The 22,185-nt window shown below is 35.7% G+C and overlaps 1 protein-coding gene across 1 annotated transcript; it reads left to right on the top strand.

Moving 5' to 3' along the window:
• Positions 1–1,102: 1,102 nt before the first annotated feature.
• MANEA (mannosidase endo-alpha) lies at positions 1,103–20,673 on the top strand. The gene is made up of 5 exons (XM_080588134.1): positions 1,103–1,414; positions 8,106–8,698; positions 12,244–12,353; positions 14,745–14,821; positions 15,510–20,673. Exons 2-5 carry the CDS (start codon positions 8,149–8,151, stop codon positions 16,144–16,146), a joined length of 1,374 nt encoding a protein of 457 aa, XP_080444260.1. The 5' UTR covers positions 1,103–1,414; positions 8,106–8,148; the 3' UTR covers positions 16,147–20,673.
• Positions 20,674–22,185: the final 1,512 nt, after the last annotated feature.

Genomic DNA, 22,185 nt, shown 5'->3' with positions numbered 1-22,185 from the left:
CAACCTAAAAAAATGTTGTGAGCCAGTGACTCAATGATATGGATATCAAGTGTTCAAGTTTCAGTCTCCAGTCTATTCATATGCAAACTCATTTATTATGAAAGCATGACATTCTTGAACCATTTACAATATATTCCCTGTTAATGAAATTATTATTCAGACGCTTGCAGGAAAGAATATTAGAAATGTGCATTACTGCAAATGTATTTCCCATCTGAGCACTCAGCATAAAGGAAACATCATGCAACAATTCTGCCTGCCCATTTTCTCAGACTTCAAGGAGAACCACAGGAGGTCTTGAATTTACTTGTTTATCTTGTTTGTATCGACACTGTGAGACACTTATTCCAAGTCCTTTCACCCACATCCAAGGTGAAATCAATGAGAGTTTTGCATTGATTTCCGTGCAACCACAATTCTGGTTGCTGTTTCTACTCTGTCTCTCTCGGGGCTTAGAGAGGTTCTTAAAAAAATCAGTCAAACTGCACCGTGGGGATCCAACTCATTACAGTAACTTTTCATGAGGCAAAGGGAAAAAATGTTTTTATTCTTTGGGGAAACCATGTCGTTCATCGAGGGGAACAATTTGTGTCGAGACAATCTCAAGTACTCATCAACAAGCAAGCTTCTTGACAGGCTTCTAATGTAACAGGGGAAAATGAGCATGTATTTTTTAATTGATTTGTTTGCTAAACTCATTATGGCAACTATTCATACCCTATTTTCACTTAAAAAAAAAAAAAGAGTAAATCACACACTGACCATCAGTGCATGAAACATACAAAAACCCAATTTTACACTATTGTGACTGCATGTGAACACATAAGGGCTGTGTAACAGACCAAGCTTCTACCCACACGCTCACGCTTATTGCTTCTGACGTGGTATGAAGGGGCATCACCCCAACGCATTGGCTTTCTGGAAGCACCATGATCTGAAGTCACCACACAGCAACATGCACTGTCCTTTGGTTCTCCCCGGGATGAAAACCAATGGTCGACGCTGGAAAGCACCTTAAATCATATATTTAGAGTTAAAAATGAAAGAGAAAAAAAAAAAAAAGTAGTTTAAAGCTTTAAAGCGTGAGGAGGTCTAATAAGCAGCTAGTCACTTCCCCACAACACCAAGCGCAGCCAGCTGCCGACAGAAAAGCGGCGGCAGGTTTCACGACCAAAACCGTACCCTGGCAAAAGGGATTCACGACCCCAGCACCTCAGCACCCCTCCGGATCCCTCCACAACCCACGCACCACTGCCGCGGGCCCTGCGCGCCGCCCGGCTCCCGCCGCCCACCCTGAAGCTGCCGCAGCGGCCGCGCATGCTCCCCCGCCCGCGCATGCGCGCCGTGTCGGAGCGGCTCGGCGCTCGGCTTCCCCCTGCGGCCGCCCCCGGGCCGGCCCTCCCGCCGCGGCCGGGTGAGTAGCGGCCGCGCTGCGGGCCCTGGCGGTGGGGCGGGGAGCTCGGGGCGGGGGAGCGGGGCCGAGGCGGGCTCGGCGGCAGCGGGCAGGGGGCCGAGGCGGAGGGCGAAGCGTGAGCCTCCGTAAGCTGGCGGCTTGTTTCGGGGAGGGAGGGGAGCGGCCCCGGCGTTGGGGCTGAGCTGCACGAACGGGCTCGCTGCGGTCAGGGGGCTCTGAGCGCCCCGTGAAGCCGGCCCGCAGGGGGCTGCAAGTGAGGAGCCAGGCTGCAGGTCGCTGTCTGTGCACGGTCCGTGGATGCTCAAAGTTAGGTGTCTGTGGCTGGGGTCGGAAGGGACCTTACAGACCAGCCAGTTCCACCCCCTGTTACGGGCAGGGACACCTGCCACCAGACCAGGTTGCCCAAAGCCCCATCCAGCCTGGCCTTGAGCACCTCCAGGGATGGGGCATCCACAGCTTCTCTGGGCAGCCTCAGCCTCCCCACAAAGCAAGAGGAGGCTGGCAGTCTGAAGTCCAGCACTATAATCTGTTAGCATAAAGTAATGCTGAAGGCTGCCTTAGCACGTTTAAAACAAAGAAAATACTGCAGGGTTGGTTTTTGTCCTTGTCTCTGCTTTCTCTTTGGAATTCAAAGCAGATTAGCGAAAGATAATAGCTGTTTTATTAATGTTATAAAATGATCCAGGTCAGAATTGTCAAGTGTCAAATCCCTATTTTTAAGTTGGGTGGATGAAAAAGAAACCTTGCATTATTGGAAGTGCTTAAAAATGTGTATATGTATTGTGTATACTAAAATGTAAACTCAGTTATAAAATGCCATATAAAATGTCTTCTCTCATCTTTAATGGTTTTAAAGGGCTTTTTAAAAAAAAAAAAAGTCTTTTTGTCTAAAGACGTCCTCTGCAAACACTACTGGAGAAATTCCTTTAATGCTAGAAACACTTCTAATGCTCTCAAAAGGAAAATTGCCCAGGCCAGCCTCTCTTGCTTTTAGTGTTTGTATTTCAGACCCAAATGTGCTATGTGAGTGTGGTTTGGACAGACTCCTCCCCTGAGATTTAATTTACCAAATGTCACCTGCTCAGTCACTTGGGACCCTGAGTAATGTTTCCAGGTGCATATTTGCACTGTAGTCTCAGAATGCAGCACAGGATCAAGGACAGCCTGTTTGCAAAACATCGGACTTTTTAAAGGCCTAAACTTCAGCTCTGTCTGGAGCTGATCTGTCACTTCAGAGTGTTCAGGTTCTTCTTCTAGCTGGGAAATTTTAGCAGAAGCTAAACTAAGGAAACTTAGTTGAGAAGCTTTTGATACTTGCTGTGGGCCACCAGCCTCAAAGACTTATGGATGCCCTTACCTACCTCTTCCTCTCACTGAATCAAGAAAGTCAGATTTTCCTAACCTTCTGTTGTTATGCTTTCATTTGTTTGTTATGTTACGTTGTTATGTTTAAGGAGTATCAGAACAAAGAAATCTATAGTGTTTGCTGTTTCTTACTAAAATAGATACTGTTTTATCTGAAAATACTTTCCTTGCATTGCATGTTTCTCTGTTGGGATCAATAAAACTGGCAGGAGAAACAAACAAATATAGGCCTGGTTATATAAACTTGAGCTATCAAAGGACCAAAATGATCTAGAGAAATTAAACCCATTCTTTTCTATGAGTAAGGAAACGTACTTATTCTGGGAAAAATGATGGAGGGTAAGGGGGAAAGCTGGGTTACTGTCTGTCACTCTACACCCTTTGTCTTCATAACAGGGCAAGGGACAAACAGTAAAATTTAGAGCTATCTTGCAGAATAGCTGAAGGCAAAAAGGCAGTGGTGAGTGAGGGAGAAGAAAGTACATTGCTGTCAAATGTGGGCTTGAAAGGAAGAAGTTATCCTTGTGACAGGCTCATTGTTAAGATTGGGGAACAGTTTAGAAAATGCTTTTTTTTTTTTTTTTTTCATGGAAGTATTAATTCTTTCTAGGAGGTATAAGGTCTGCCCGGAGCCTTCTCTTCTGCAGGCTGAACAACCCCAACTCCCTCAGGCTTTCTTCATAGCAGAGGTGCTCCAGCCCTCTGGCCATCCTCATGGCCCTCTCTGTCCTTGTGCTGGGGGCCCCAGAGCTGAACGTGGTGCTCCAGGTAGGGTCTCACGAGGGCAGAGCAGAGGGGGCACAAGAAGAATGTGGACCTGTTAGAGCGGGTCCAGAGGAGGGCTATGAAGATGATCAGGGAGCTGAAACACCTCTCCTATGTATGAAGAAAGGCTGAAGGAGTTAGGTCTGTTCAGCCAGGAGAAGAGAAGGCTCTGTGGAGACCTCATTGCAGCTTTTCAATACCTAAAGGGGGGCTTATGAAAAAGATACAGAGCAACTTTTAGCTCGGGCAGACAGTGACAGGACAAGGGGGAGTGGTTTTAAACTAAAAGAGGGGAGGTTTAGATTAGATTCTAGGAGGAGATTCACTCAGAGGTGGTGAGGCACTGGCACAGGCTGCCCAGAGAAGCTGTGGATGCCCCATCCCTGGAGGTGCTCAAGGCCAGGCTGGATGGGGCTTTGGGCAACCTGGTGTGGTGGGAGGTGTCCCTGCCCACGGCAGGGGGGTTGGAATGAGATGTTCTTTAAGGTCCCTTCCAACCCAAGTTCCCTGAAGATTCTGACTTTTTCAGAGACCTTTCCCAGGAAAAATAGCCAAAGGACTTTACGCCATACTTTCCAAAGCACAGAGTGAATGAATGATTAGTGTGCATGTGTATACATATATTTGAAGTTAATTTTGAAAAGATGTATTATAATGCATAGAGGGAGGAAAACAATTCTAATTTTAGAGTAACAAATGCTGAGCTCATTTTTACAACACAGGAACTAGATTTAGGGGTGGTAATAGTTCTATAGTCAGATTGTTTATTAGCTGCCAGCTGAGTTGATAGAATGCAAAAGTTTTGGGAAAGGAATAGAGAGCCAATTAAAAAAAATGTTTTATCCAGGATGCATGTTGAGTGCTGAACCATATTAAAATTTGTTCCCTTACAAGGGAAGGACGTAATGTACGTGGACCTCAAACGGTATAGGAAGAAGAGGAAAAAAACAAAAACAGGCAAACAAAAAAACGAGCACTTAAATATATCCAGTTATAGAAATGCATTTTAAAGACTAGAATTGTTTCTAAAGGAAAATTGAGCTAACTTGATAGAAGTAGTTAAATTAGCAGTGATGTAGAAGATGAAAGTGAAAATGAATGTAACCAAATGCTTGCTCTCCTAGTTTGAGAGCTAGGCACATCAAATTAAACTTGCAGGTGAGTTTCTGGACTGCAAGTGTTTTTTCATACTGGGCAAAGAAATGACTTTCGGTTTAAGAAGTCTGTGATCCACAAATAGCTGAAGTTGGCTAAATATTTTGATAAAACATTGCCATGCATTGGACCTGTCCACAGGCAGAGACTGGTGATAGAAGCTAATTTACTTTTCCTTCTGATCTGTTATAGGCAGGGTTTTTCTGTTCTTTTAAAATGAATTCCCTAGTCAATAGAAGGAGCTTGAACTACTTTCTTTCATATATTTTCTGTTGTGTCAACGTAGTTCAACAAACTTGGGTTGGAATCCGAAAGTTTACAAGGCTAACTAGTTAACAAGGCATCTTACCAGTCAAAGCAACTGCATATGAGATCTTAACCTGCATAAAGCTGACGTTATTCAGGCATACTTTTCCCTGCTGAGGAATTGCCTTTGGATCCAACAGTCCAAGGCAAGGTACTTCATACGTATATAAAAATGGCCTGTGTTTACATCAGTAAATTGAAGTCTGTTCTAAAATTTGGATGTTGATAACAGAGCATAGCTGTGATTTTTTTATGTCTTTTGATCAGAAATGTATTCTAAGCCTCCATTTCGGAGGCCAAACAACATCACTTCAGTTAGCTGCTTCACATGGCATATGTGCTCAGTCTGTTTCCCTGATATTACTGTTCTGCTGTGGCACTAGTGTGGATGAGCATAATTTGCTCACTGTCTCTGAAGAATGACATAATGCAAACACTGCCAACCTGTAGCTCTTGAATGCAGCTGCTACAGTACAGGTGTCTATGCCAGGGCTGAACTATGTCATCGAGACTATCTTGGCATGCAAAACACAAGCCGTTAGCATAGGTATCACGTACTTGTTTTAGAAATATTGCACTTGAATGTTGAGCCTCTGTATAAGTACATGAGAGGTTCATAATATGCTATGGTAGACCAGAGTCTGTCCTGATGCTAGTAAAATTTTTATCTGTGTAATCACAAGCTTCCAATGGAAGTACAATTAGTACGTATGGTGCTCACTTTTTAATATATTTTAATTATAAATATTTCATTGGAAAAATGTTTAAATAACAATGTGGAGCACTAAGATCAATTCCTGACGTTTCAGAAAAAAATACTTTATGAGAGTGAAAAAATGCTCAGGAAAAATTTGAGAGCTGTTCTTTGCTTGACAAGCAAAGAACAGAAAATAACAGTTTCTTCAACAGATAATACGAGAGCCCTAATGAAAAACTTTAACACATTCTAATGATAGACCATAATCCCTAGTGTCATGAAATCTCTTTACAGAAGAGATAAAATAATAATTGCAAAAGTAATTTATAATTGGCAAACCTGTATTTTGTTTTCTGAACATCAATAGTGTGTGGTTAAAATGAAGAAAATTGGAATGCATTAATATATTTAACCAGGTAAATGACATTGTTCCCTTTGAAGGAAGAGGGAGGAACAAAAAATAAAAAATGCACCCTCATCCTGTAGAAAACTTTGCCTGATCCCAAACTTGAGTTAAATTCCCGGAAGTTCGGCATGATAAACTAGAAAGAAGGCTGGGAAGGCCAGAAAAAAAAACATAGTAGAATTAGTCTGAATGTCTTTTAATTTCTCACTAGAAGAAAATTGTTGAGGATTCCAAATAAGGTCTGTGACAGAATTCTAAGATCTTGGGATGGGCTGTGAGCTGGATAAAAAGAGCTCTGTAATTTGATGTAAAGTGATGTGAAATCCATTAAATGAAGAGTCTTAAATAAAGTGAAGTACTATAAGAATATATGCTGTAAAATCATTTTCCCTGACAGTAACCAAGGGTATGGTTTCACAGTCCAGTTGTTGAAAATGAGCTACTTCATTTTCCTTTTCTTCCCTTCCTCCATCTGTGCTGTTAGCTCATTTGTTGGCATTGATGCTGTTATACTTAACTCAGCTGAGTCAGCTCTCCAAGTAAGAGGTTTTGTTGGCTATTTTTGAGATGTTAACAGGATTTTGGTCTTTGAGTGTACGAGTACTATGTATACCAGATGAATACCAGGGGTTACAAAAGGCAGGCAACAGGATGAATGGAATAAGGTTCAAGTGGAAACAGAATTTCCCACTTCAGTAGTGTCACAGTGCTAATTTAACTCAAACTATGTTGTTAAAAAACATATTCTAAAATTCCTTATCTAAGTTTATCACTGTCATAGCAATGACAAGTATGGTATTGTGACAATTAAAGCTATATGTCAATACATAGCAATTAAAGCACTTTAACAGTAGTCAAGAACATTGGTAGGAAACTAAGGTGAGAGATACTTCATAAGGATGTAAAAATGACCTGTGTATACCTCCGTAATTTAAAGTTGGATTCTAAAATTTGGATGTCAGTGGCAGAAACACAAAATCACAGCTATGCTATGTCTAACAGCTGTTGAATCAGAAATTTATTTTAAGATTTTAAATTTTTCTGCGTTTTTCCATTTTTATGCATTTTTTATGCATTATGCATTTTTCTTGTTCCACGAAATTCTGTGGTGACCTAACTTTCATTTCTTCTTTTCTTTTGCTTTGAGTTTAATGTTGAACAGGAAATAGAGTAATCAAGGAATAAAGTAATCAAGGTTTCATTATACAGTTTTTCTTCTCCCTCCTTCCAGTGCTCAAATTTTACTGTGCGCTATTGCTTTGAACTTAGTCCTGGAATTGCACATGCAGCTGTGGTACTGTACTAACAGGCTGCCAGCAGATAACTTGTAGGCTTTCTGGTTGAGTGTATCTTTAATGCTATGCTGATTTATTTATTTATTTATTAGGTAAATCAGCAAATAAATGTGAATTTTCAGATGTGAAAGTTGAAAAGCATTATAGTCCAAAGTGTAATTGGCCAAAAATATTTAGGCAATGAATTTCGTAACTAAACAAGAGGTGGTTGGTCCAGTAAGTGGTTAGTAATAACAAACCCATATTCTGAACATAAACTGTGCTTCTGTCAATATCTCATTTTGTTCTTTATTCTTATTCTTTGACATCGCTATATTTTCAAGGCTTTTGCTTTTTTCTTGTAATTATTTTATTTCTGTCAGACTTGTCAAAATGTAATACTTCTTAAATAACATCACAAAGATTTCAATTTCATGGGATTTAGTTGGGTTAGGAAAACAGCAAAGTCCAAAAGTAAGACATTTAATAAAATCTGTGATTCCTCAGTGGTAGAACTTTAGTCATTGACATGTGTTCTCAAACCCAGAAATGTTTTTGTTCCTTTCCACCCTTTTAATCTCTTGCGAAAACCTGTCATTTATGCAATGTATAAATGTCACATAATTGTCTCCATATTCTGTTATATAGAAACTTTATAAATAAATTTATGCTATTAAATTAGGTAATAAGAAATCTGACTTTAAAATATTTGTCTTTTGATAGTTGCTGCCCAAATCCTTCTGTTTGGATTCTGAACTATGACATCATGGCAAGATTTCGCAGAAGAACATGCATCATTTTGTTGCTTTTTATTTTGTTTATTTGCTCCATAATGATGGCATTGAAGACTCTGAGACCTGACCGAGCTGGCTTTGGGGACCCATTTGGACTTGGTTTGTTGCCCGAGCTTCAACAACGGACAGAGCTCTTAGAAAATAGACAAAATTCACTGAATAGGGTTCATGGAGATGCTGTAACACAAATCAGCAATATGCATGCTGTTGCAGTCAATACTATGAAAGCGTCTATGCCTCCTGTAAGCAAGTTGGAAGAAGAGCTTTCTTCTCCTAATTATAACTTTCATATATTCTATTATAGTTGGTTTGGGAATCCACAGTTTGATGGCAAATATATTCACTGGAACCATCCGTTGTTGCCACACTGGGATCCCAAAATTGCAAACAATTATCCGAAGGGCAGGCATAATCCTCCTGAGGACATTGGTGCTAACTTTTATCCTGAACTTGGATCTTACAGTTCCAAAGACCCTTCTGTCATAGAAGCACACATGAAACAAATGCTTTCAGCTTCAATTGGTAATGAATGTTAATGTTTCAGAACATTGTTCATTTATCCAGCCTTAAATATTTGAAGGAACATGATTGACCATTTTTTTTTTCCTGTGTAGTTCTGCAAATGTCTGAAGTTAGTAAATGTCTTTGTATTTTCAAGGTTTAACCTCTAATCTGAAACCTCGATCTGAAGCTGCTTCTGATGAGTGTAACAGCACAGAAACTAAGAACTGTATTTGTAATCCTTTAGGTGTGTGTGTTTCATGACTTACTGTTAAGCACTGGTATATATAGAGAGAGAATATACTATATGGTATATAGAGAGAATATAGAAATCATTGTTAGAATATATTGTCTGTGTATGTTATTTTTGGAAATTGATACTTAAGTTTTAATAACAGTAAATCATGTTAACATGGCAATGGAACAATTTTCCAAGTATTTGCTGCGTAAAAATTATATTAATTCTTTCAAAAACAGGTAGGATTAGAGCTTTTATGTAACTTATATTTTATGTAGTTTATTCCTAGGTGTTCTCATTAGCTATAGAAGTGTCTCAAGTAAGATAGTTTCAGCATAGCTAATAATGGTTAAAAAATACCTCTTTTTTTTTTCCATACCAAAAATACCTTTTTTTCCAATATAAATTGACATTCCATTTCTTAAATAGGTGGAATATATAAATTACAGTATTTAATACATTTTAATTCATCGTTAGTGTGTTTTATGGCTCTTCTTATGTTTACCGTCTTTAAAATAAGCAGTCATACAATTTAGTATTAAATTCTGAACAGCTTCTATAAATATAGTTGGAACAACAAGACCAGAGTTTATAGAATCATTCAGAGCACTAAATCACTTCAGAAGGAACCACTTTCATTCACTTAGATACTAAGGATCTAAGGATTGATGTAACTGCTATATTCCAATTAGTAGTGCTTCTGTAATTTTTAATTATTGTGGTTTTTTTTTGTTTTGTTTTATTTTAGATCTAACCTGTATTTTGAACAAGAATTAATACAAAAGTAGGAATTTTCTTACTATTTTAAGTAACAGGATAACTCTATTAACAACAGGAACACTAGCGACAGTGGAAAAGCTGCTGCAGAGAAAACTCGATGTTAGTTGTCAGTAAGCACTTTTCTTGTCTTATTTAAAACAAAATAATTCATGGTAGTGTGATGAAACATAGCTTTAGAAGAATCTGTGACATCACTCAGCCTCTTAATGCAAATGCCTGTTAAAGCTGAACTGGTAGTAGGAAACATCCAAAAGATGAGGAAAAATGCTTTTCTAAGAAAGGAGGTTTTTTAGGACCTCAAGTTATATTTGCGTTTAATCTCAGCAATATGAATGAGTGGTACATGCTCCCTGTAACATACTGTTTGTGATATATTACTTGTACTTGTCAAAAGTTATTTTTTTTTCTGTTGTCATTCTGAAGTACATTTGAAATTTTCTTCAGGCTAGATTTGACAATAATTTACTGCTTTTCTCAGGTCATTACTTCATATCTTTTTTTTATGAGATTAATATTGTGTTATTTTTTGTGTATTCTGAGGTTGACTGTTTATAACTTCTTTTTGTATTTTAGCTGATTTCTAATCCTAATCTAATGCATTTTATGCTATATCAAATAATTTTTCTTTTAGCCTTTTTTGAGAGGCTTTATCAAGACTCTCAGAAGTGGTTCTTTCAGCCAATAATGTGTAATGATCAAAGGCACATAAGAGATTAGAGCAGCAGGAGCCACATGCAGTGCTGCCTTGTGTTATTCTTACATTTCACAATTTTTCCTTATTTAATTTCCTAGTTTCAAAATCTGTTGTATTCATCTGTTATTCCTCAGAGTGCTTGGTGAAACTTATTTTTTGCACCACCCTGTTTTCTTGGTAGTTCCATTTTGAAGTCCTTTGTTTGTCTTGAATGACTATACTCTGATTTAAAACATGTTACATTGCACTTTTTGTGAGCAAATCAATCCCATTGTAGTCTCCTGAAGTGGTCCCTTGCTCGTATATTTTCTTTTCTGTGATGTAAATGAAAAAATTGAAAAAAAAAGTCCGTCTTTTCAGGGAAAGAGCAATGTAAGTGTGAGTTAGGAGACAAAATTTTTCACAGAACCTGAAATTTTCTGTTTCCTAACAGTATAGAAGGGGGTCTTGACAGATGTTGTATTCGAGATACCTTGAAGACTGTAACCTGATTGTGTTTTTGTTGTTCTGTTTGTCCTTAACATCATAATCATTTGAATTTTGTCCTTTCTTCTTGTGTTAAATAAAATATAGGGTGATAAAAATGCAGTAAACTGTTGCATTTTTCTTGTCCTAAAGCAGACTGTCTGTTGGGGTAGTCTGTTATTTTTGATTCCCTTTTTGAAAAAATGTTGAGAGAATATATTGTGGGTAGTCGAACTAACCTCTACTTTGTATAGTGAACTGAAATTTCGGGTTTTGACATTAGAAGATGGTTGTGTATTCCTTATAATTATGTATTTTGAATAATTTGGGGTTTATTTGGAAATTGTTAGTTAGAAAACTTATAATATTAGTAAAGTGGAATGAATTTAGAGCATATCCCTATCTCTGTGACCTAATCTGTTTACTTAAATCTTTATCTAGTGAAAAAGAACCACACTGAGTTATTGTTCCATATATTTAAAATAGTACTGTTAGGAAGATATTCCTACATCACTATCTCATATATTTCTTTCTGTCTTAACCTTCTTCCTGATATATTACATTATTTCCAGCTACACACCTAAGCGGTCTCACTTGTTTTTCTGACAGCATTTTATTTTAGAAGGAAAGGTTTTAGCCCCTTCTGAAGAGGTATGTCTTCCTTTGCTTTCATGGAGAGCATTAAGAAGACTTACAGCATATGGGCATTGTATTTATTGTCTTCTTTTTTGTCAGGCATAATAACTTGCTTAAATTTTTGAGAGTTACTCAAGCATGTTTTAGGTAATAAATTTAAAAACTAATTTCACCTAGTTGGAAGGGTGAATTACAGCACAGGGACTGCTTTTGGCTATAAGGAAGGTTGTGAGATTACAGTCACTGCTTCTAGTACAAAATGGTTGTTTTGTAATAGAGCATGAAGTATAATGCAGAAATACTTTGTGGAATAAATTTTAATAAAATAAGAATGTCTTTGATCACAGGCATAGGTCTCATCTCTGGAGTGTTCTGTAGCCCTATGTATCATGGTATTCTCTAGCCACACTTAGGCATAGCTATAATGCCTTCAGAGTATTCTCCACCTCCCCTCATCAACACCTAGAGATGTTTCATGCTCTGCAGAAAAGTGGAAGGCGACGGCAAGCTTGGGACACTGACCACAAATCTGTTCCCTTGACAGTTGCTCTTATGACTGGTTTCTTTTAAAATTGGGAAAGAGAAGTTAAAATATACCTTGAGAATACTGAAATTTCATAATTGATTAAAAAGTAATTTGAAATTCTCATTTATATTATATAGATTTTGCATCAAACAATAATTACATCTCATGGCAAGCTATCTACGTGTTACATTTTCACATAATTTAAAAGTGGTGTTTTGTATTTTCAGGTGTAATAGCACTTTCATGGTACCCGCCAGGTATGGCTGATGAAAATGGAGAACCAACTGATGATTTGGTGCCTGTTATTTTGGATTATGCACACAAATACAATCTAAAGGTAAAGTCTTTTAAGACAGTTAAAATAGGAGTACATAGGAAAGAAGCAAAAAAGTAAAAGTTTTCTACATTTGAACCATGATGTAGAGCAGGGAGATTTGTGATGTAATAGTATCTTCTGTGTCTCCTGTTATGTTGCACTTATTTTTTTTTTTTTGGGGGGGGGGTCAGGGAGGGAGGGAGGGAGGGGTTGTCCAGAAGTAGGTATGTAGTGTCCTTGCACTACACTAAATTTTGGTGAGACCTAAGCAATATTGCCTTATAACTAGAATAATACCATAATCTGTTTTTGTTTGTTTGTTTGTTTTTCTATTTTGGTTTAGAGCTAACGCTTGAAGAATCTAAGATTTATTTTTGCTTTCCTTTTAGGAAATAGTTTTTAAAATCATGCAATATTTGTTGTTGTTGTTTTTTAATGAGTCTTTGGAGATGAGGGTAGTATTATGTTTCAAAATATTATAGAATACAATGATCTATAAACTAGGTAACCGAGAAAGAAGAAAGGAGTAACCTAATTTTTCACATTACCATATAACTTGCTGGTACTCAAGGTCAGGTGCAAGTATTATCAACAACAAAGTGGAATTCAGAATTTCTGTTTTGTATTAATGTCTTTATTCTGAAAGGTATCAGTAAAACTTACCTTGGACAGTTGGGTCGGAAAGATGCTGCTCTGGCTTTAGGATACTCCAGGGTATGACAGGATAGAAAGGCTAAATTACCTGCCTTCTGAAATACCAAATCAGTTAAGGATGACATCTAATCTAAAATCAGTTTTTGATTTTATTTATTTTACCTTGAATGGTTGGGGAGGGGCAAGGGTGGGATGAAGAAACGAAACATATTTCCTTTTATTTTTGTCAAATAATAATAAGTTGACTTTTTGAATGATCTAAGTAGCTGTGTGCATGTCATCTCTGGAGTGTGTTGTCTGTATTGGGCACTAAAGAAATGTTCATCTGTTCTGGTTTTAGGTGCTCAGATTTACAGAAAAAAGATCTGTCATTAGCATCAGCTGTAGATCCTTTGTAAAGCAGGAGGAATGTAGGAAGATTAAATCAGATACAGAAGTAAAATTAGCAAACTTGCAAATGGTATGTGAATTTCACTGTGATGTGATGCAGCCTTATATATATATATATATATATATATATATATATTACTATTAAAGAAGTTTTATTTTTCCACAAAATTTTCAGATGATCTGTTGGAGCTTGTTTTCTAAACCTAAAAGAGCTAGCTGACATTCAGGTCTCTCAAAAGAGCCAGGCAAAACTGAAATAAACTACCAAAGAAAATTGTAATATCTGGAATACAGATACTAAGTAAAGATACTACCAGGGAACCTATACTTTCATTATAATGTTTTCTAAACATCGTTGCTCTAGTAAATGAGTACAGTTAACTTTGGGGAATGTCAGTAGACCCAAAACAGCATGGAAAATAAATCTGTTTTATTAAAATAAGAAATAAACATCCGCTAAAAATGCAACTCTGATAAAGTTGTCTTTTTGATTTGCCTGTTTTTGAGAGATAGAAATATGAAGTATGAAATTATAATGCTCTTCAACCTGTCCTATCGGTCCTTGTGATTTAGTGTAACATTCTATTTTTATATAGTTTGTACCTAATAGAGACATTGGCTCTACAATGAAATTTGCTACTATTGCAGACTAGTTGAATGCTTTATTAAATGTATTCTACTCTAAACTTGCTTCTGAAAAACTAGTTGCTTTGATTGATGTAATATACTCCTCCCTTTAATTGTGTAGTTGAAAACGACAGGATTTTTATATTGACATGACTTCATGTGTATGTGAATTCCATAAACCCCAAGCTTGAATTCAGAGCAGTAGGAAGACATCATATTAGATCTAATTACAGGGGCTTATTGCTGTTGAAAACTCCATACAATTTTAAATAAAAATTTTCATATTCCATATCTTAAAATCTAGTCTGACAGTGAAAACTCTCCTTGGAGAATTGTTATCAATAGCAATGCATTCTTTGGAAAATAAAAATCAAAATATTTAATTGGTTAACCGGTTCTTTGACATTCAAATAAATAATCTTTTACTTCAAGTTTTAGTTTCTGTTGTAGTTTTTAAATTTTCTGAAGCATGCTTACTACTCACTGTAGCCTAGGGAAAACAAAAGGAGTGTTTTGTATTAATGAAAAATATTTATTTCTGAACGTTCTTGGATCTTAAGCTACTCATCTTTAAGAGTTCAATTAGGTTTGGACTATTCTCAAATTACTAACAAAAACTGTAATGCTCTGTAAGGAGGAAATATTTTTAATGCGACTGGTACTTGCTTCATATAACAGACAATGCCAAGTATTTAATAATATTTTAGGTTTCTGTTGCTTTACTGCATTTTCATTTTTCAGGTCACTTTTCATATTGAGCCCTACAAAGATAGAGATGACCGCAGTATGTACCACAATGTCAAATACATCATTGACAAGTGAGTGCTCTCAGAATGTTTCTTTTTAGTTTTGTTACATATTGATTTAGAGAACTTTGATATGTTATCTACACCTTGAAAGAATATATTAAGAATGTGTATTGAGACATAATAAAATTTTAAGACACTTGGTTCATATTTCCAGTAGTACTGAAACTCATTCTGTTTTCTAAGTACTGAAGTATGAACTACTTTAACAACCACTTTGTGTAGTTATTCAAATGTACATTGCTTTCAACATTCATGAAATCAATTAAAGTATTAAGTATACGATATATAAATCGGACATGTTTTTATAGTGACAAATGAGCAGTGAGCTATAACGTGTTGACCTGTAATGATTTTAATTCTGCTTGTCAAATTTTGTACAGCTACTGGTTGTTCTGTTCATCAGCGCTACTATCACTGTCTTGTTCCTTACCGAATTAGAGAATTGCCTTTCAGAGAAACGTAATACCTATAGTGCAGTTCTACACTAAATTACTGATTAGCAATAGTTTAACGGATCTTTGGAGATTGATTATTCAATACTTCAGCAGGCACTAGATTGAAAATGGATATGGATTGCTACGTTTTGAAGCACCTGTACTGTCTTTAAAATGATTTTTAGAGTTAAAAATCTTCAGATTGTAAATCAGTGTTTTTCAAATGGCAAATCTTGTTTTAATGATACTTCTTTGCTTTATAGATATGGAGCCCATCCAGCCTTTTACAGGCATAAGACCAGCACAGGCAGATTTCTTCCCATGTTTTATGTTTATGATTCTTATGTAACAATTCCTGAAATATGGGCAAATCTGTTAACTGTATCTGGATCACAGACTATTCGAAATACTCCATATGATGCATTATTCATTGCTCTTCTTGTAGAAGAAAGACATAAGCATGATATTCACAGAAGTGGCTTTGATGGAATGTATACATACTTCGCCACCAATGGCTTCTCTTATGGCTCATCTCATCATAATTGGGCAAGTTTAAAAGCCTTTTGTGATAGTAACAACTTAATGTTTATTCCAAGCGTGGGACCAGGCTATATTGACACCAGTATTCGACCATGGAACAACCACAACACCCGTAATCGTGTCAATGGAAAATACTATGAGACTGCCTTTAATGCAGCCCTTTTGGTGCGACCAGAAATTATTTCCATTACATCTTTTAATGAATGGCATGAAGGTACTCAGATTGAAAAAGCTGTCCCCAAACGGACTGGACAGATAGTTTACCTTGATTATAAGCCCCATAAACCAAATGTTTACCTGGAGCTGACTCAGAAGTGGTCTGAGAAGTACAGAAAAGAAAAAGAGCAGTGGCTTATGTGAGCTATTGCTGCTGCCATTGTTTCTTAACGTACTGAATGCAATGAGAAAGAAATGGAGAGCTGAAGAATCTGTTATAAAATGTCTTTATTATAAATATGTCCAAATTGTTATATCACCTGAATGTATATGCACTACTACTGAATGTGAATTTCAAAGAGTAAAAAAATTATTACAACAATTGACATCTCTAACATTGGATAGTGTAGTTCAAGAAAGCTTTTTTTTAATAGTAATTTGCATGCTGAACTTCAAGAACGTCTGCATGGGATAACTACATGACTGAAGTAGAACAAAAATTTGGCAGTTATATTTACGTACTTATTCATGTAGTTGTATTCCTAATCAAAGTGATGCTTTAAGCTGAATTTTATCTTGGTAGATCCTTGCAGGATGCATGCCTGTAGTGTGTGGAGTAATCTGCATCTACTGTTTTTATGCTTTGCACATTGTTATTTCTTGATTATAAGATTAATTTGTGGTAAAAACACTGAAGATGTATGTGTGATGCAACAATGGTGTTTTTTGTTTTTTTTTTTTAAAACAAAAGCTTTTTCAAAGATTGAGTTCTAAAGAACTGCTGAAAGATTTATAGTTTACTCTATTTGTTCTGTTCAATACATGGTGCGGACTTTTGGATACTGGATACTGACCAATAACATTGTTTTTCTATGTTTGAATTAAAAAATATATATATTTTTTTTGTGGGGGAAAACTCCTAATTTTTTTTTTTTAAATTACATTTTCAATTGATTGACTGCAGACACAGTTTTAGTTTCTTTTTAGAAATGTTTAAGGATTCTAAAGCTAATATATTTCTAGTCCTACAATAAATGCAATTTTAGTTTATGCTTTTTCTTTTGTAATTTAGGAGCAGTGTAGTGTGGTAGCAGTGACAGCAAGCACACATTACTTTTGTTTGAAATATGAGATTTCAATTTTTCATAGAGTTCATTGGGTAGTTCCAGGATAGTAGATACTAAAGTCTTCTAATTGTTCAAGTAAGTTCCCCACCAATTACTATACACCTTTAACTATACGGTGTGCCTGGAAATAAATACTTTTTAGACCTAGGAGTTTCACCTTTCAGATGTAGTGAGTGATTATTAACTGGTTTTCTTACTGAATCTTGAAAAGTTCAAGTCACATGGGCATGTCTCCTTAAGATCCCTTTTTTTGTGGGGGGGATGAGGCAAGACATTTTCATACTTTATAGGAAAACAGTAGACATTGGAATAGTAGACACTGCAGTATTTTGTTTATTTGCAGCAAGTGTTTAATCTGTAGCAAAGTGGCTTTTTCAAAAAAACATTTTTTATACAAGGTGCTGATCCTGTGTTGTAGTTAGTATGCTGGAACTGTTGCGACCACTAGAATCCTATAATTTCAGCACTACCCACTGTAATTACTCACACTTTTTACTCAGTTACTCACAGTGCTCTGTCCATGAAATTGTAAAGTGCATGTGGGGACTTCTGGCTAAAAAAGAAGACAAACCAAAAAAGAAAACAGTATGTTTTAGAGTCCTTCTGCTGGTATGAAAAAGGCTTGATTCCACTTATTTGCAATTTAATTCTCTTGTCACTTCTTTGCAATTATTAAAAAAAAGTCACACAATGCCATCAGCTGCTTGAAAAAATGCAGAAATTGGGTTACAGATGTATAATCTGACATGTTAAAGTGTGCCTCTAGAGTTATTGCAGTCTTACTTGTATTTGTTAATTTTTTTCACGTTCATACTGTGTCTCTGCAAACTCGAAAGTTCTTCTAACAGAAATGTTTACTAGAGCTTATTTTACGTGCACTCAAGTGGATAAACTGAAGAAAGATATAGGTATTACCACAGTCACAAAATTGTGTTTGAGACACATGAAGCACTTGTTAGACTTTTACCACTTAAAAATTAACCACTTTGCCATTTATTAAGGAAAAATGATTTATACATTTTTACTATAACTCCTTTGAATAGCTATGTGTATTTTGTTTTCATAATTTGGTACATGTTTTTTACAGTCCAAAGAGCCCATATATTTATTTTAAATGTAAAAGAATGATTAACTTATTTGCATATCTATATTGCATATATTATTAAAAATTATTCTGGATTCAAACCATTTAAAGGACAAATCTCTTTTTCCCTGCTTAAACTTTTGTCATCCACTCTTCTTCTCTCGCAGTAGTTGTCTGAACTCTTTACTAGTCTTGACAACTGTGCACTCAGCTTTCAGCTTCTTACTTTCTCCCGGTAGCAGTTTATATTTTCTCTGTGACTGTAAAAGTTGCTTCTTTTGTTGATGTTTGAAAGTTTAAAATTTTTGCGTAGTGTTGTACAACTGAGATGGTCTTGGTTTAAAATATAATTTATGGTAACAACATAATGGATCTCCATTCTTAGAAAGACTGTAATTGCTGTAAAGGTATCATTTAGCCCTTGCTGTGAAGTGATTTGGGCTGTGACACACAGGTGTGTCAATGGGATCTTTAGAAGAATGTACAGAATTTCTGGAAAAATAAATAAAAAAGTTACCTAGTTCTCATCACCTCTGAGCACTTAGCTTAATGTGTTTTAAAGGCTAAATATGCAACCTGAAAAAAAATAAATTCATAGATTAGAATTTAATTTGAGGAGATCTGACGGAGTAGCAGCTGCTAGGACTACCCCATCTGCCTTCCCAGTACTTTCTATATACTTGGAGCAAATATTAATGCAAGTATTAGAGGAAAAAACTAGACTTCTGTGGATGAATTGCTGCTGCAATCATAATAGGTTTTTTTTTGTTGTTGTTGTTTTTTTTTTTTCAAAGTGGTTAAAGTATGCCTATGGGAAAAGATTAGTACAAAATGCAAAGAAATAAGATTCTCTAAGTGCACATTTTCTGGGGTGAATATATATAGAAGATGATTGTTCCAAGCTTCACAGTTGCATTTAAAAAAATAAAAAATTGAATGATTGAATGTGCAATCAAAATTGGGAGGGAGAGGTGGCTATTCTTAGTTTCAGATTCCTTAAATGAAATTTAAGGAATATCTAAATCCCATCTCACTTCTGCCTTACACCCCTATTTTTTTGCCTAATTGAAAAAAAAAATCTAATGATTACTCAGCATTTTTAGACTGATGAATTTCATTTGATTCATCTTGTTGTAGTATGTTATAGTACTTAGATGAAGTGATATACTAAGTTTATACAAATTAGGGAAGAAATACTATGGGAATACTAAATAGAGATCATGCTATGCTATGCATCTGCACCTACAGAAATACCTGTATTGATTGCATACTACTGACTTGAGTATCACTGGAGGGGAAATGATCTCTGAGACAAGTAGCAAGTCTTTGTGGTGAGAGAGCTTACTTTCAAAGGAAACTCTCTAGGTTCGTTTCTGTTTCTGTCAGTTGTGATCAAGTAAATTGTTTCAGTTCTATGAGCTCAGAAGTGAAGCCCAATACATCTTCTCTGAAGTCAGGATTTATATTAAATCTTGCATAGATCTATAAACTATAACAGAATTCTAATTTAAGGGAAAGAGCATGTGCATATGCTGTTACTATTTCAGTGGTAAGCTGTAAATTGTTGTGAAGGTAGTTTCTGTACTGGGGTACATGATGTGTGTCTAGAGCCTTTCTTTTGAGGTGCCAATGATTTGTCTCTTAACAGGTTGTTGAAACAGAAGGGTCTTTATTTTTATTATGAGACTTTCTATATATATATGCTGTATATAATTGGAATTTAACATTGCACACAGGACTCTTGGGTTCTATGGAAAACGTTTTACAGGAGTGAGTGTTTTCAGCACAGTGATGCTAGTAGAATATATCTCTGTGTACATGGACAGGGCCATGCTGGTGTATGTGTGGTGGTGGTGGTGGTAAATCTCATGTACCTAAATACCGAAGAGGAGATATAATCTATTTACAAAATAATTGCCATTTAACATAAGTTGAAAATTTCTGCCTGTCTTAAGGTACTTTACAAGTGTCAATCCTTATCCTTCTACTTGCTTAAAAGTGTCAATATTTCATTCCTTTTTTATCTGTTACTTTTGACCACTTCGTTAAATATTGCATAAACTTCTGAAGTGATTATATTTCTCAGACTTTGTAATATTCATTAAGAGAATCTACAAAAACATTAGCACTGCAGAAGAACCTGGTATGTATTTCATATTGTATAGTTATGATTTTTTTTGTGAATGGATGGTGTATCTCAGTTGTGTATTGAATATGGATAAATAAAATACATTTGTTTCCTTTAATACACTACCTGTCTGTGGCAGAGATGCATTTGCTTATATGCAACAAAAACAAATGTGTGTGTCTATATATATTATACATACATACATATATATGTATGCATATAACTGAAGTCATTATTTGTAAAGTACTATATCATTGTATTAAATTATAGATTAGATTTGGCTACTTTTATGCAAGCAATGTTTTTAATTCCCTATGATGTTTACAAAAAAATAAAGTTGCTTATGTATGAATACTATTGTGAATAATAAACATATGCCCAAAAAGGATGGCTTAAATGGAATGTTTGATAGCATTTTTTGAATAGTATGAGATTGGAAAGATTTTTTATTATTATTTTATTTTTACTTTTCTATCACAATATGGGTGTAGAACTGAGGCTGAAAACAACAGGCTTATTACAGTGTTTTTTAACAGACAATCATCCATCCTGAAGTTTTTAGGCCTATTTGGATGATATCTTTGGAGGTCAAGTGAATTCACCTGTGTGGGGATAATGTGCAGGTATCTTTGAGTCCTGAGGTAGTACTATATTTCAACAAAGTAAAACCAAAGTTTGTGGTTTAAAACGAAGTTTAAGAAGGATGGGCACACTAATTAATCCCACAAAAGAATGGCTTACAAGAGAATACTAGAACTGGGTCTAAAAAGTTGTTTTCTTAAGGTAAATTGTACTGTTTGGGTGTAAATACTATCAAGAAGGTAATGGTTGCCATCTGACTGTTTGCAACAGAAATGGGAAACCTCAGTATTTGAAAAATATATTTTGTTATTCCCAGCAAACTAACCGCATTGGTGATAAAGGAATTAAAGCTAATTCACATATAGAAACATGCAGTACTGAGTGAATATGTGAATAAAAGTATTTAAAAATGTTGAATAATTTCATGTTTCCTTTGTCTATCACAGTGTTTCTTGGCTGCAGTAAAAATAGAAGATTTTACTCCACAATAGAAATGACTTCTTGAAAATTTTGTGTCTCAGGAAATGCAAGAAATAATCAGCATAAAGCATACTTGAAACTTGAACTTCCGCATGACCCATAATTGACACTGTAGCTCAGTGGACTGTGAAGTACTTGTGCATTTTAAGTAGATAAAATATCTCATAGGGTATTTCATATCACTTCATGTGAATTTAGTAGTAAGAAGAATTAGAAATAACATATGGATTTTATTGCCTTTTTGTTCATCTAATTTGATCACTTTCTGTATAGTATACAGAATTGCAAGTTCATTTTTTGTGTGTGTGTGTTAAAGATAAGAAAGACTATCTTCATGTATTTTTCTTTCCTTAGCTGGGCTAGGTAGAGTACAGTGATACAGTAAAAAGTTACCTATAGCTTTCATTTCTTAAACTTCAGTTTAGTTCCATTTAAGTAAAAATACTGTGAGAATAATAGAATATCCAGAAATATAACAATAAAATTTTGAAAAATCAATTCCTTGACCTGCATTACTGGTAGATTTGGAGAAAAATATCTCAAGACAATTATAATTGTGTTAGTATTTTACAAATGAAAGGATACATTCTGTTAAGCTGGAGTCAAGAAAGAAGGCATTTATATTATTGTACAGTGTGATTTACTTAGTGTAAATGATGGGAACTCTATTCCACTATTGCTACTCTTCAAAGCATATTCAAAAATGGTAACATTTCAAATGAATTCTGAGCTTAGGATATACATAGGTAAGTTTATGCACACACAAAATTGATTCTTTTCCATTTTTGCATGAAAAATATAACTATCCTTGTATGGTAGAGAAGATCTGGTGCAATTTTCAG

This window comes from Anser brachyrhynchus (assembly GCF_964034855.1).
Source record: "Anser brachyrhynchus genome assembly, chromosome: 3".
Classification (NCBI taxonomy): Eukaryota; Metazoa; Chordata; class Aves; order Anseriformes; family Anatidae; genus Anser; species Anser brachyrhynchus.
This window is presented reverse-complemented; position numbering and strand designations above follow the sequence as displayed.